The sequence below is a fragment of the Carcharhinus amblyrhynchos genome, chromosome 8 (assembly GCF_965287045.1).
Source record: "Carcharhinus amblyrhynchos chromosome 8, sCarAmb.v2.hapA, whole genome shotgun sequence".
Taxonomy (NCBI): domain Eukaryota; kingdom Metazoa; phylum Chordata; class Chondrichthyes; order Carcharhiniformes; family Carcharhinidae; genus Carcharhinus; species Carcharhinus amblyrhynchos.
The window spans coordinates 7,100,093-7,113,417 of NC_137331.1; the positions used below are offsets into that span (position 1 = coordinate 7,100,093).

General features: G+C 38.5%; 1 protein-coding gene across 1 annotated transcript in view; it reads left to right on the forward strand.

Annotated features, from left to right (window-relative positions):
• reck (reversion-inducing-cysteine-rich protein with kazal motifs) overlaps nucleotides 1–13,015 on the forward strand; it is a 146,201-nt gene extending 133,186 nt beyond the window's left edge. The window contains exon 24 of the mRNA XM_080193594.1: nucleotides 985–13,015. Within this exon, the coding sequence (XP_080049720.1) occupies nucleotides 985–1,191 (207 nt within the window). The 3' untranslated portion in view covers nucleotides 1,192–13,015. The remainder of the gene's footprint in view (nucleotides 1–984) is intronic.
• The last annotated feature ends 310 nt before the right edge of the window (nucleotides 13,016–13,325 follow it).

Here is a 13,325-nt window from a genome sequence, read left to right on the forward strand (position 1 = left end):
ATTGTTAAAACACTCTTTATATCTGGCACTATTATGTTATGAGTATTATAAATTAGGTGGGGCTTTGTGATGACTAATCCATTTGAAAGGGGCACTTCAACCAAAATCGGTTTATAACGGCTATGATTCTCAAACTGAGTACTCATCCTATATGAAACACCAAGAGACAATCAACTTTTCCTGCACCTTTAAATGGATTAAACTCAACATCTGCAGTGGACTTTTTTTAAATTGCAATGGTGCACTCTTAACCTCTACCCTTGTTGGTCATGCATATAACCATCTGAGCTCTCAACGCAACCTTGGTTATCTGTCCTAATACCCATGAAACCATCCAATTCCAGCCTTGGCTGTATTTAATTTGCACGTTCTCCCTGTGCCTGCGTGGGTTTTGTCCGGGTGCTTTGGTTTTTTTCCCAAGATGTGCCAGTTAGGTGGATTGGCCTTGCTAAATTGCTCCTTAATGTCCCAAGACGTGTAAATTAGTGAGGTAAATATGTGGGGCTATGAGAATAGGGCCTGGGTGGGATGCTCTGTTAGAGAGTCAGTGCAGACTCAATGGGCCGAATGGCCTCCTATTGTACCGTTAGGATTCTATGGATTAGACTTTTAATTCCATCTTTTTTATTGAATTGAAATTCCACCATCTGCTGAGGTGGAATTCAAGCCCATGCCTGCAGAGCATTACCCAGTGACAATACATTCATTGGGTAACACATTTTGTGATGTCTTGTGATTGTAAAAGCCATAATGAGCTATTTCTTCTTATCTGTGAAGCATCTTGAATTTTTTTGCATTAAAGGTGCTATATAAATGCAAGTTGTTGTAAGTAACAATTTGATTTATTGTAACATTAATAATTAGACTCAGCATCTTTGCCATGGTTAGCGTGATCCAAACTGTTTCAAAATGTAATCTTGGACATTTTTAAATGTTTGCCATTGAGAATGCTTGAAATGTTAATCAGCTTTTATTATTTTCCAGATTGAGGCTTGCAATAAAGAGGCTGAGAAGATAGACTCTCTGATACAATCCGGTAGTCCAGCTTTAATGGCTCATGTTCCTCTGTCAGCACTCACCACCTCACAGGTGCAAGTTTCATTAAGGGATTCATCTGACTCTGCAAAGACAATCCTCTCCCCAGCTGCACTTTTACTAACCCTAGTGGTTGCTATGTCGGGGTTCTTATGATTCAGATCGACATTGCTTGTTTTTATCAGGACAGGTCTGTGTTTAACTTGCTATTGAGCTACAGGTGGAATGAATGCTTAATGGCTGAACTACAACTCCCCTTACATAGTAACTATAGAGGAAGGGAAGCCAATGAGCAACATAAAAAATTAACTTTATCTTCTAAATGCAAGTAAAATCCAAAATATATCTTTATACAAGCCTTTATATGAAGGGATTTGTTTATTTTATTTAAAATGAATGCAGTTTAAGTTAATCAGTTAGTTCTAGTGCATTTAGTTTTTAAGAACTACTCGATAGAGTTTGGATCTTGATGTGCAGTAGTTCACTAGTCCAGTGTGTAATGGTCAACTTGATAAGTGTAAAATTGGTTGAATTTGGTACCTTTTTAAGATTTTCACATTTGCCTTTTCAATCAGTATTGCATAAGTTTAGATTTATTTTTAGTGAGTTCGGTAATGCACAGTTAAACCTCAACAGAAATAGTTTTGTAATTATGTAATTTTATAATCTAGCGTACAGAAGTGGACTCTTTGGCCTAACTGGTATGCAGAAGTGTTTTAAACTCTATACAAACCTAATGCTTAATACCACTTTTCCCTGGAAACATTTCCTTTAACCTTCTTCTTTATACATCTCATCATCTAAGTTTATGCTCCTTGTCATCAATTTATCCTCTTTCACCATTTTGCCTTCAAACTCTCTCAGAATTTTGAACACGTTGCTTAGACACTCCTAAGTCTTCTCTGCTGCAGTGAACGTGTCCCTAGGTTTTAATTCTATCATCGTATCTCTGGGACATTCTGCTTTCACCCTGCTTTCTGTCCTTCGCCATCTCTCCATCATTATCACCTAGTTTACCCCAAATACCAGGGGCCTTAATCATTGCAACATGTTTCTTAGTATGTGAATTTCCACATCCGGTGCCTCACTTTAGCCTATAGGCTTAATTTTCGAAAGAATTTGAGTATATGTTTGAAGCTTGATCTACCCTTAACAAATCCATCTTGACTATGCTTGACTAGCACTTGCTTTTAATGCTTTCCCTATTTAGGATCTCGAGCAGTTTTCCTGATACTGATGTGAGACTAACAGAGCTATAACTATGTTCATCAACCCTTAGTGCTTGGCACAATTCCTATTCCCAGAGGAACTTTGTGAAATTATCTGTTACTTCAGCACTTAATCGCCCTTTGTTTTCTGAAATGTACGGTATCTAGGTTAGGATAATTGTCAATTTGAACTCATAAATCTGTTTAATACAGTTTACTTAATGTTTATACATTGAGGGTCCCTCTGCCCAGATTTTGGGTATTCTGTTCTTTGTCCTTTACAGAGACCAAAAACTTAGTATCTGTGAAGATACTCATTGTCGTTTAGAAGCTCCGTTGCGTTTGGTTCTTACACAAGTTACTGCTGCTTCTCCCTCTTTCAAATACTTGACTTCTTTGTATGCCACCCATGGATCAGTTGGTAGCGCACTTGCCTCGGAATTAACAGGTTCTGGGTTCAAATCCCACTTCAATGCTTTAGCACAAAAGGCGAACACTCCAATCCAGAATGAGAGTGTACCATATTGTTGGAGGTACCATCTTTTCTATAAAACATTAAACCAAGGTTCCATCAACCTGCTTAGGTGGGTATAAAAAAATCGTATGGCATTATTTCTAAGAACAGGGGAGTTATCGCCACCCCACCCACTCCTCCCCAATTTTGATTTTGAAACAAAATTCCATGATTCCAACAACACAGGAATCAGTGCTTCAACCCTCTTAATATTAATCTTATATTCTGCTTAATTTCTAGCAATATGGCCAACAATTTGAGTATGGAACGAGGGAAAGCCCATTTGGTTATGAAATCTATTCCCTCCACAAGCCATACCCAAAGTTTCAAATTCTGACGACTTAAAACTGCTCATCATCCTGATGGAGCTCGACAAACACAGCCAAAACTTTTGAGTTCACGAGAGCAGAGATGTTTACGGGTGCAATATTCAGATCGTTGAATCTGACAGGACAAATTGAGAAGGTTGTTCTTTTTTAAATGGTATACTAAATCTTTGAGCTTTATATAGAGGTACTGAAGCCATGAAATTATGCTGCAAGTTTTGTAAATCACAGGCTATGACCCCACTAGAGTGCAATCTGGACAGGATATCATTGTCTTATGTTGCAGAGGAGAGAAAGTTCATTGTAATGGTGAGAGGAAAGGGAGACTTCTGTTATGTGTTTCCTTTTTGAGCAGAGAAGGTTATGAGGAGATTTAACAGATGTTTTCAATCTTGTGAAGGATTTTGATACATTAGGCATGTAGAAAGTGTTTCGAGTGGCAGAAGAGTCAGTAACCAGAGGGCACAGATTTACAATAATTGATAAAAGAACTATAGGCAATATGAGTTTTTTTATGCAAGATATGATCTGGAATTCACTGCCTGAAAGAGTGGCAGTTCAATAACAGTTTTTTAAAGTGAATTGGATAAACATTTCAAAGGAAAGTGTTTGCAGATCTATGGAAGAATGTGGGACTAATTAAATAGTTGCATCAGATAATCAGCAAAAGCACAATGTGCCAATTGACGCCTCTGCTATATCATTCTGTAACTCTACTCAGTCAGGTGAAGTTTATCCCTGACCCTAAAGTGTCCAAGATACTAATCAAACTTCCATTATTCGAGTTGTGTTTTACAGATGATCTATTCAGAATCCCCTCAGCACAAAAAAATGAGACAATGTTAGAAATTTGGACCCCAGTAAAGATCTTCCCACGTGGGGTGTCCACAATGCAGACTCAGACACAGATGTCAGTAGGCCCTGGAAACTTCAAATTTAAATGGATAGAAAAACTGCAGGTCAAATGACTGCACACTTAAATTCCCATTGTATGTTGCCAGCAGGTAAAGTAGCACTTTAGGGGTGGGTGTTTAGTAAACTCTATCCTTAAAGCCTTTGTGGATAAAACAAAAGCAGCAAAGTGGACAGATGGATCCACAAAGTTGTTTAACTTGCTTAAATGTGTGCGTTATAGTTGTTAATCAACTGGTACATGAACAAATCTTCAAATTTAAATAATCTATTCTTTTGTTAAGTCAACAAATGCCTGGTGTTAACACAAATTTTGATGCACTAATGTGGTATTTGATGGCTGTGATTAGGTTTTTTTTGCAATTAGGTTTTATCTATGAGCTGTAAAGATGTTTATTCATCTTGGGTGTAGGGAGTAGAGTGACTGGATTTTTAGCCACATTAGTCACATCAGGAGGAAAACAGTAGTATGAATCGTTTGTTGAAGTACTGAGGATATTTCTTGATCATTTGGTGGTAAAGGAACTGTATTTTTAAACAAAGAAAAGTTTTTAAAATGAAAGGATTTTGAGCCACATTTGTTTCCAAAAATGAGGTGAAAGTGTTTAAAAGATTTATGCTTTCATAGAAACAGTTAATCTTTTTCCCAGGTTCAGGGCTGCCCTCAGTACTTTTCCATGTCCAAGTTGGTTTATAAAAATTAGCAAAAGGAAACGCATTTTTTATAATCAGAAAAAACTGCAGAATTAAACAGAGTAAAAATAAGTTAATGAAATATTTAAATCAAGGTTGGACTTGGACTTTTTGATAATAATGGTGAAGGATTTTGAAACATTGCCAGAGCTGTGACTGAAGTAAATGGTGTCCAGCTTTCTGGCCCAGAGCACGGGTATGTTACAGAAAATGTGATGCAGCATCGGACAAGGCAGCATCCTCTCCTCCATGTAAATATCATATTTACAGACACATTTCCAGTCTTGACTTTGTTACATAATGGGTGAATCTTTTTCCAGGATTTAAAAACTTGTAATTTCTTCACCCAGGGAAGATGGTGCTGTCATGGTAATGTCACTAGACTCGTAATCCAGGAACACTGACTAAAGCTCTGGTGACACACACATTCGAATCCCACCATGACAGCTGGTGGAATTTGAATTCAATTAATAAACTTGGAATTAAAAGCTAGTCTCAGTAATGTGACAGTGACCAATTATCGATTGTTATAAAAGCCCATCTGATTCACAAATATCTTCTAGGGAAGGAAATCTACCATCTTATCTGGGTTATATGTGACTGCAGATCCACAGCAATATGATTGACCTTAAAGGCTCTCTGTAGTGGTTTGTTACCGCTTGCTAGGTCACTTCAGAATCCAAAAAGAATGAAAGCGGATGGACCACCTGGCGTCAATCTAATATGATGGTGCACCTCGTCTTATCAACCCTGCAAAGTCCTCCTTATTTACATCAGGTGGTTTGTGCCAAAATCAGGAGAGTTGTCCCACAGACAAGTCAAGCAATGGCCTGACATAGTAATGCTCACCAGATCATAATTTTGAGACGGTGTCTCAGCCAACACCATCACCGTCCTGGCATGGCAGACCTTCAGACTTCAGAAGTTTTCTCCATCACCAGGTTCAGGAGAGAGGCTCTGAAGGCTGACGAGAGATGAGGGAACCCGATGTGAAAGTGCACCATGATTACCAAAGTTAGATAAAATACTGAAAGAAATGCAGAAACCCCACTTGCCTGATGAAGGAACTCCGAAAGCTAGTGGCTTGGACTTTAACCTGGTGTTGTGAGACTCCTTACTGTGTTTACCCTGGTCCAACACCAGCTCTAACTGATAAACAAATTAAGCAAACACCCTTTAAAGGGGGACCAGTGGAATTGTAGAATCCCTACAGCACAGAAAGAGGCTATTTGGCCCATCGAATCACAATCCCACCCAGGCCCCATCCCCATACAAAAGACAGAATGGTAAAGAAAATATAAATTAGATTATAATTTTGTTTCCAAGGCAGATGATGAGCTATAGCCCCTGCAGTGCCCACAGGAGGCCTCAAGTGTACCAATGGACATTATGCGCCTCCTATCTCCAGGGACAGTCGGCTGTGCAGAGGGGAAGACAGTGGGGCTGGGTGACCTCATCAACTGGGCTGTCTGGACCTATTCATGGTCACCTTGGCCAGGCCCACACTCCTCTCCCTTCATCACCCTCAGCACTGGGTGACCAAAGGTCATAGGCAAGAAGTCTCACAACACCAGGTTAAAATCCAACAGGTTTATTTGGTGGCAAAAACCACTAGCTTTCGGAGCGCTCACTGCTCCTTCATCAGGTGAGTGTTCACAAACAGGGCATATAAAGGCACAAACTCAATTTACAAAATAATGGTTGGAATGCGAGTCTTTCCTCCATCATGTTGTGTGGCACCAGCAACATAGAAAGCATAAAAACCCAGCAGTGCAGAAGGATGCCATTCGGCCCCTCGAGTCTGCACCAACAACAATCCCGTCTAAGCCCAATATCCATAAATGTGGAGCTAAATGCGAAATAGAATAGATTTTGAACAGATTTAGCAACTCAAATCTAGGAATCCATGAGTTTCTGTGGGCCATCAACAGCAGTGGAACTGTATTCAACCATAATCTGTAATTTCATGACCCAGCATGTTCCCCATTTGCCATTACCATCGCGCCAATGGATCAACCCTGCTTCAAAAGAAAGTGCAGGAGGACATGTCAATAGCAGCATAAGACACACTTAAAAATCAAGTGTCAACCAGGCGAAGCTACAGCACAGGACTATTTGTGTGTCAAACTGAGTAGCATATGATAGTGCTGAGTGATCCCACTACCAATGGATCAGATCTACGTTTTGCAGTCCTGCCACATCCACTCACAAAGATGGTAGACAACTAAACAGCTAATTGAAGGAGGAAGCTCCACAAGTATCTCATTCTCAACTTTTAGCACTGATGCATTCTCCCATGCATCAGTGCTAAAGGCAAGGCTGAAACATTTGCAATCATCTTTAGCCAGAAGTGCCAAATTGGTGACCATCTTGGCTTCCTCCAGATGTCTCCAGTGACATGTAGGCCAGTTTTCATCTAATTTGATTCACTCCGCGTGATGTTGAAGAACTCACGTCCTGACTCCTGCTTGTCCACCATCAGCAAGGCTCAAGTGAGGAGTGTGATGCAAAATTCTCCACTTGCCTGGATGAGTGCAGGTCTGACTACATTCAAGAAGGTCAACACCATTCAGGACATAGTAGCCTGCTTGATTAACCCTCCATCCACCACCTTTAAATACCCTTTCCCTCCACCACTGACACACAGCGGCAGCAATGCATACCATCTACAAGATGCATTGCAACAACTCTTCAAACCTTCTCAATAGCACCATCCAGATCCGTGACTCTACCACCTAGGACAAGGGAACGAATGCATGGGAATACTATCAACTGCAAGTTGTCCTCCAAGCCAAACACCATCCTGACTTGAAACTGTATCACTCGCTATTCCTTCCACTGGGTCAAAATCCTGCAACTCTCTCTCTAACAGCACTGTGGCTGTACCTACACCAAATGGCCTGCAGCGGCTTAAGAGTATGATTCACCACCACCTTTTCGAGGGCAAACAGGGAATAGGCAATAAATACTGGCCTAGCCAGTGACACATCCCGTGAAAGAATAAGTAAAGCTGACAAAGATATGCAGCTTGCTATAGGAAGTATGCAGATTACCATGATTTTTCAGTTTTGCTGCTGAGATATGTCACATCTTGGCTAAGAATGATTTTGTCTTTAATTTCATTTTGTTCTTATTCATTCATGGGACATGAGTGTCACTGGTTGGCCAGCATTTATTGCCCATCCCTACTTGCCTGAGGGCAGTTGAGAGTCATCCACATTGCTGTGGCTCTGGAGTCACATGTAGACCAGACCGGGTAAGGATGGCAGATTTCCATTCCCTAAAGGGCATGAGTGAACCAGATGGATTTTTCTGACAATTGACAAGGGTTCCATGGTCATCAGTTGAATCTTAATTCCACATTTCTTTTATTAAATTCAGATTCCATCATCTGCCTCGGTGGAATTCGAAGCCGTGCCCCCAGAACATTAGCTGAGAATAGTCTAATATCACTAGGCCAGCGCCTCCCCATATATGAAAACAGTTCATTGGTTCTTGAGAAGTATTAGAGGATCATCGTTACAGGATCATTATTGTTCTGTGGAAACAGTGTTACGTTGTCCTTGGACTCCAAACCCTGAGTTGTCCCTATGGCTTTTTAAATACTTTTGTTCTGAAGATAGAGCATCCAAGATTGTTCACCATGTTATATATGTGCCTTAACTGACTGATTTTAGAGCACTCCTCAAGATGAATACTAAGATTAGATCTGTTGATGACTGCTTGACATTTTTTAATGGTTTAATTGAAAACATGTCAATTTATTTTGTGATCCATCTTTGGAATTAAAATAGAATCCATTTTATATTTAATATTTTTATTATTTGTTCTCGTAACAGGAAGGTCTGCCACATATTGTTCCAGCTGTTTAATTTGTCCAGTCCCCTTTAATGCCGTCAGTCTTCCTTACAATAACTATCCAGCTACTCAGATGGTGTTCACAAACTTCTGTATTAGAATACATCCCCTGTAGCATTCCACCTTAGCTGCTGTTCTTTTGGTTGGTTTGTGAGCTTTCTTGAAAAGGTATTCTCAGGCTTCTTTGGAGCGGCACGATGGTACAGTGGTTAGCATTGCTGCCTCAGTGCCAGAGACCCAGGTTCGATTCCACAGCTGGATAAGACGCTCTTTCAGCAAGTCAGTGTAGGTTCGATGGGCCAAATGACCACCTCCTGCACTGTCGGGATTATGTGGTTCTCTCTGCACAGGTTTGTCAGAGTGCTGTGACATAAATTATAGAGCAATTATCTTATAATTGTCTGAAGCTCTTAGCACCATTGGCATGTAATGGCAGCTACTTTATAGATTGGCAGGCCAGTTGATAAACTTGTAACTGATCAGAAGCTCAGACCTTGGTTCTTCTTTATCACATGTCTTTATTAGCGAATGAAACACACCAGCCTAATTTTTAAAGAGTTGAAATGTAAGCTTGCACCGAACCAAGCTAATCAGGAGCTGTGAGATGACACCACATTTAACTCCTGCAATCAAACAGTCAATCGCAACAGACGTTGTCTGTAAAAATTCTGTAAATTCACTCAGACATTGAACAATAATAGATCTCGGCAGAACTTCACCTAATCACTCTCCTCATGCAAAGCCTTTTCCATTTATCATTTTTAAATACATATAATCACACTCTTGTAAATGCACTATATAAACATATTTAAATGTAAGTGGCAATCATATTCAAGTATTAACAGGATTCTCTATGTTCTCATTTGATAAACCTGGATCTAGAGCACATGGATTTTTGTTTCAGCATCCGTTTAGAACTTGGTATATATCAAAATATTGAATATTTTACCCTGTCTGACCAGTATGATGATGAATTGTAGCAGGGTAGAGATGCTGGGATTGTGAGGAGCAAAGATTTTATTTAAGCGGAATGTTTTGAAGCCAAATTTACTAACTTTGGTCTGTAGTAGAATTAATGAAACTGAGAAATTCGATACCATTTCATCAAAGCGTTTCTGGTTTTGATAGGTATTCTGATTTAATCATTCAATGACATGGGCTATGTGCAAAAAGTTCAATTTTCAGCAATACCTGTTGTAGTTCAGCCATAACTTGACGGCCACTTAAGCTGATGTAGTTCAAGCGTGTGTGCTTTTGTGATCATTGTCTTAAAAACCGTTTACATCTTAAATCAGTATTACAGCAGAAGATATCTTTGAAGGAAATGGTAACACATATTTTAAAGGGCATGAACAAGCTTTTAATAATAGTTTATAATTAGAGCATGCCATTCTGCATGTGTGATATATCAGTCCTGATATAGTGCTTAATTTTGCACATAGCTAAACTGAGCACTACATCACACTGAACACCACAGCTGAGGTTCATCTCGGAGGAATAACATCAGTTTCTTACATTTTAATGTGGACAATATCCTTAAGAATGTGGATTGAATTTGCAGACAGTTTCTGTCTTCCATTTGCCCAGTTCCATGATAACCACAATAAAATGGAACAAGAGCTCAGCACACCCCTGCTCTGTAATAAACCCAGTGAAGTACAAGGTACAAGACTTTAGTCTTGGCTGAGTTAGTGCAACTCTAGTTTGAGTCAGAAGGTCATGGATTCAAGCCCCACTCCAGACACTTGAGCACATAATCCGGGCTGACACTTCAGTGCGCTGAAGGAGGTGCTGTAGTGTGTATCAACATTGAACTGGGATCTCATCTGCCTGTTCAAGTGGCTGTTAAAGTTTTCTGGGGCACTATTCAAAGAAGAGTAAAGTCGTGCTCCCCATGTCCGAGTCAATACATATCCTTCGGCCTTTACTGGCAAAAAGCACATTATCGGATCATTTATTGCATTGCTGTTTGTAGGATCCTGTGTTTGTAACTTGGCTGCCACATTTCCCTACATAACAGGGAAACACTTCAAAAGTAATCCGTTGGCTGGGATGTCCTGAGAATGTAGGTGCAATTTCTTTCTTTCAACATTACCCAACACCAAATTGGGTGCCCTATCTCCGTGGGAAACACATAAAACTACATCAGACAGGAATTATTAGTTATTTTTATCGCCAGTGCTCATTTTTCAGGAAACCTTTCACTCTCGCTATTTTTGCTGATTTAAAAAGTAATTTTTGAACATTGCAACTGACTTGTAGTGGATTCCGCATGTAAGAAAATGTGGCTCTTTCATTAGGATTGTCAGATCATGGGGCAAAGCTGACAGCAAATGTAACAAGTTCATTCTCTAATTTCACAACTTGCACTTTGAGAGTTCACACTAACCAGTTTGTTTTGATAGAAATTGTAATTCTATTTTAAAACTTTAGAAGTTGGTTTTGATTGGGAGCATTACATTTAGCTATTGTTATCTTAAATAAATGCATGCCTACCAATTGCGACCAAAATCAATTCCAGTACCTCATTGTGCTTTGAAGAAAGAAAGTCTATTTACAATATTTGCAAAGAACGTTAATCCATTCACTTACTTTATTCCAAGAATTGTTTGAATATATAGAGGTAATAACAGTCAAAATGATTGTTTGTATGTAGCACTTTAGGATGTTCCTGTCAGATATGTTAAGCCATTATGATATGCATGCCTTTTTTCAAGTAATCCTTAACTATATGCAACCTTTTGCTTTTGTTATCATTTAACTATCATTCATCAATATTTCTACTTATAATGCTATCTGTACAGAAATGTGTCTTTAAACATCAAGTTGCAAACTTGGGTTGTAGTTTTGTCAATAGTTCAGGTTTTCAAAAATTTTGGAGGAAATGTTGCCCTGTGAGCCTGCTTGGCATTCACCCATTTGTTTCACCTGCTAATCAACTTTGGTCCACTCCTTCAATAGAAAATTTCTTCCCCCAAAATCTTCACTTCCAATTTCCCATACGCTAACCCTCTCCCCAATTCTATCCATGGTTTGTTCGTGAATTTATTCCTACTGTATCAATATTTCCCCTTCGCCTCCTTTACATTTATGTTTAGTTCCTTTGCTTTTTCCCCACTCTGACTCTGTGTACTAACTATCCTTGTGCAACCAGCAATGCATTGCAAGCTTTTCAGAGCCAAACATTTGTGCTAAAATATGTGCAACAAATGCCAAAACCAGGAACACAAATCCTATTCACCTGAAGGTTTTTGTATGAAATCGAATTGTCTTGTGTGAAATTGTAGTGGGTGCTTTTTAACAAGGCTTGTTCATGCTCCTTTAAAGTTTTGCTGCCATGAAAATTTGAATTGTAGAAATTGATTAGATGGAAATACATTGTCTGCAAATATTTGAAACAAGAAGTATTGAAATTTAGTCGAACAGGAAATGAAGGAGTGATTTTGCACAATTATTCACCAGTGCTGCCTTTTTAACATTTAATTGATATTAAAACATTGCAGAAAATGTATTTTTCTAAGTAGTCAGTGTGTTTGCTTTCAGTGAAAGGAGAAGGAACACGAAGGTAGGGAGTTTGATATTTAAAACGTTTTAAATATCATATTGTTTTTCTGTAGAGTACTTTGAATAAGTAAACTTTGTGAATTAAAATTTGTACTGCAGTAGTGAATATAGTTTTATCATGTAAGTAATTGATGCTATGAGTCTTTTCAAAGACAATTATATAAATATAACAACACACAAATGCAAAATCTAGTAATTTTCTGGATTGTGGCTTTGTTTTAAATGAGCAATGTGTTTTTTTTCTAGCAAGTGTTCTTTTCAGTCACATCGTTGCTCTATTTTTGTTAACGTTGAAAAGAAGGAAGCCATTTCTACAGTATGACAATCATTTAAATGTATAAAGTAAACTGAAATGTATTATTTTAATAATCCTTGAAAGATTAAAAATATTCAATGAAGTGTTTAATTCATGGGCTGGAGCTGAAATATTTATAGTGTATAAGCTATTTAAATTTTTGAAGGGTTTTGTTATACAACTTTATAGAGAAAGTGCCATATGAAAGTATTAATGCATGATAACTAATGGATCATCTTCAAGATAAACTGAAGTCCATTTTTAGAATGTATGACGATGTATTGTTGAGCTGAATGTTGTGTGCCATTTTAGCTCTTTTTACTCTTTTATTTTTGTACTTTGCACACCGGCCTATCTTTTATATGAAGTCATTTGTATATCTTCAGTATTATGTTGTAGGTGCCTTCCACAAGATTTTTTAAAAAATGGAAGGTGTACAAAAATCAGAGATTTTTGTCCAGTTTTAGATTTTGTAAACATGTAGGCACTTAATATTTTAATGTAGACCTCAATTTATCATACTACAAGGACTTGTTCTCCTTGGAAAATTATTAGTATTTATATTACACATGTAAATTCTATTAAAGGAAAAGTTTTAAAAAATTGAAAAGTGGTTTTGTTTTGATTTGTGTTCTTCATGGTCATCAAAAATGCTTATTTAGAATACTTACCTGTTTTCTCTACACACTTGTCCACAAGAAATAATGCAGCAATCCATTTTCAAGTATTGTTTATTGTTAAGTTACAGATGACCTCGCTGTTTAGGGCCCATCACTGCATTTAGACCAAGCCACAACGTTACTGTTGCCATTGGTTTTTACGTTCCATGTAACTGCGATCCTAATATTAACTGACATGGGAAGGCAGTTTGCAAGGATGTTACGAGCTGTGAAACAGCAGCATTGCGTGACACGCAGGTC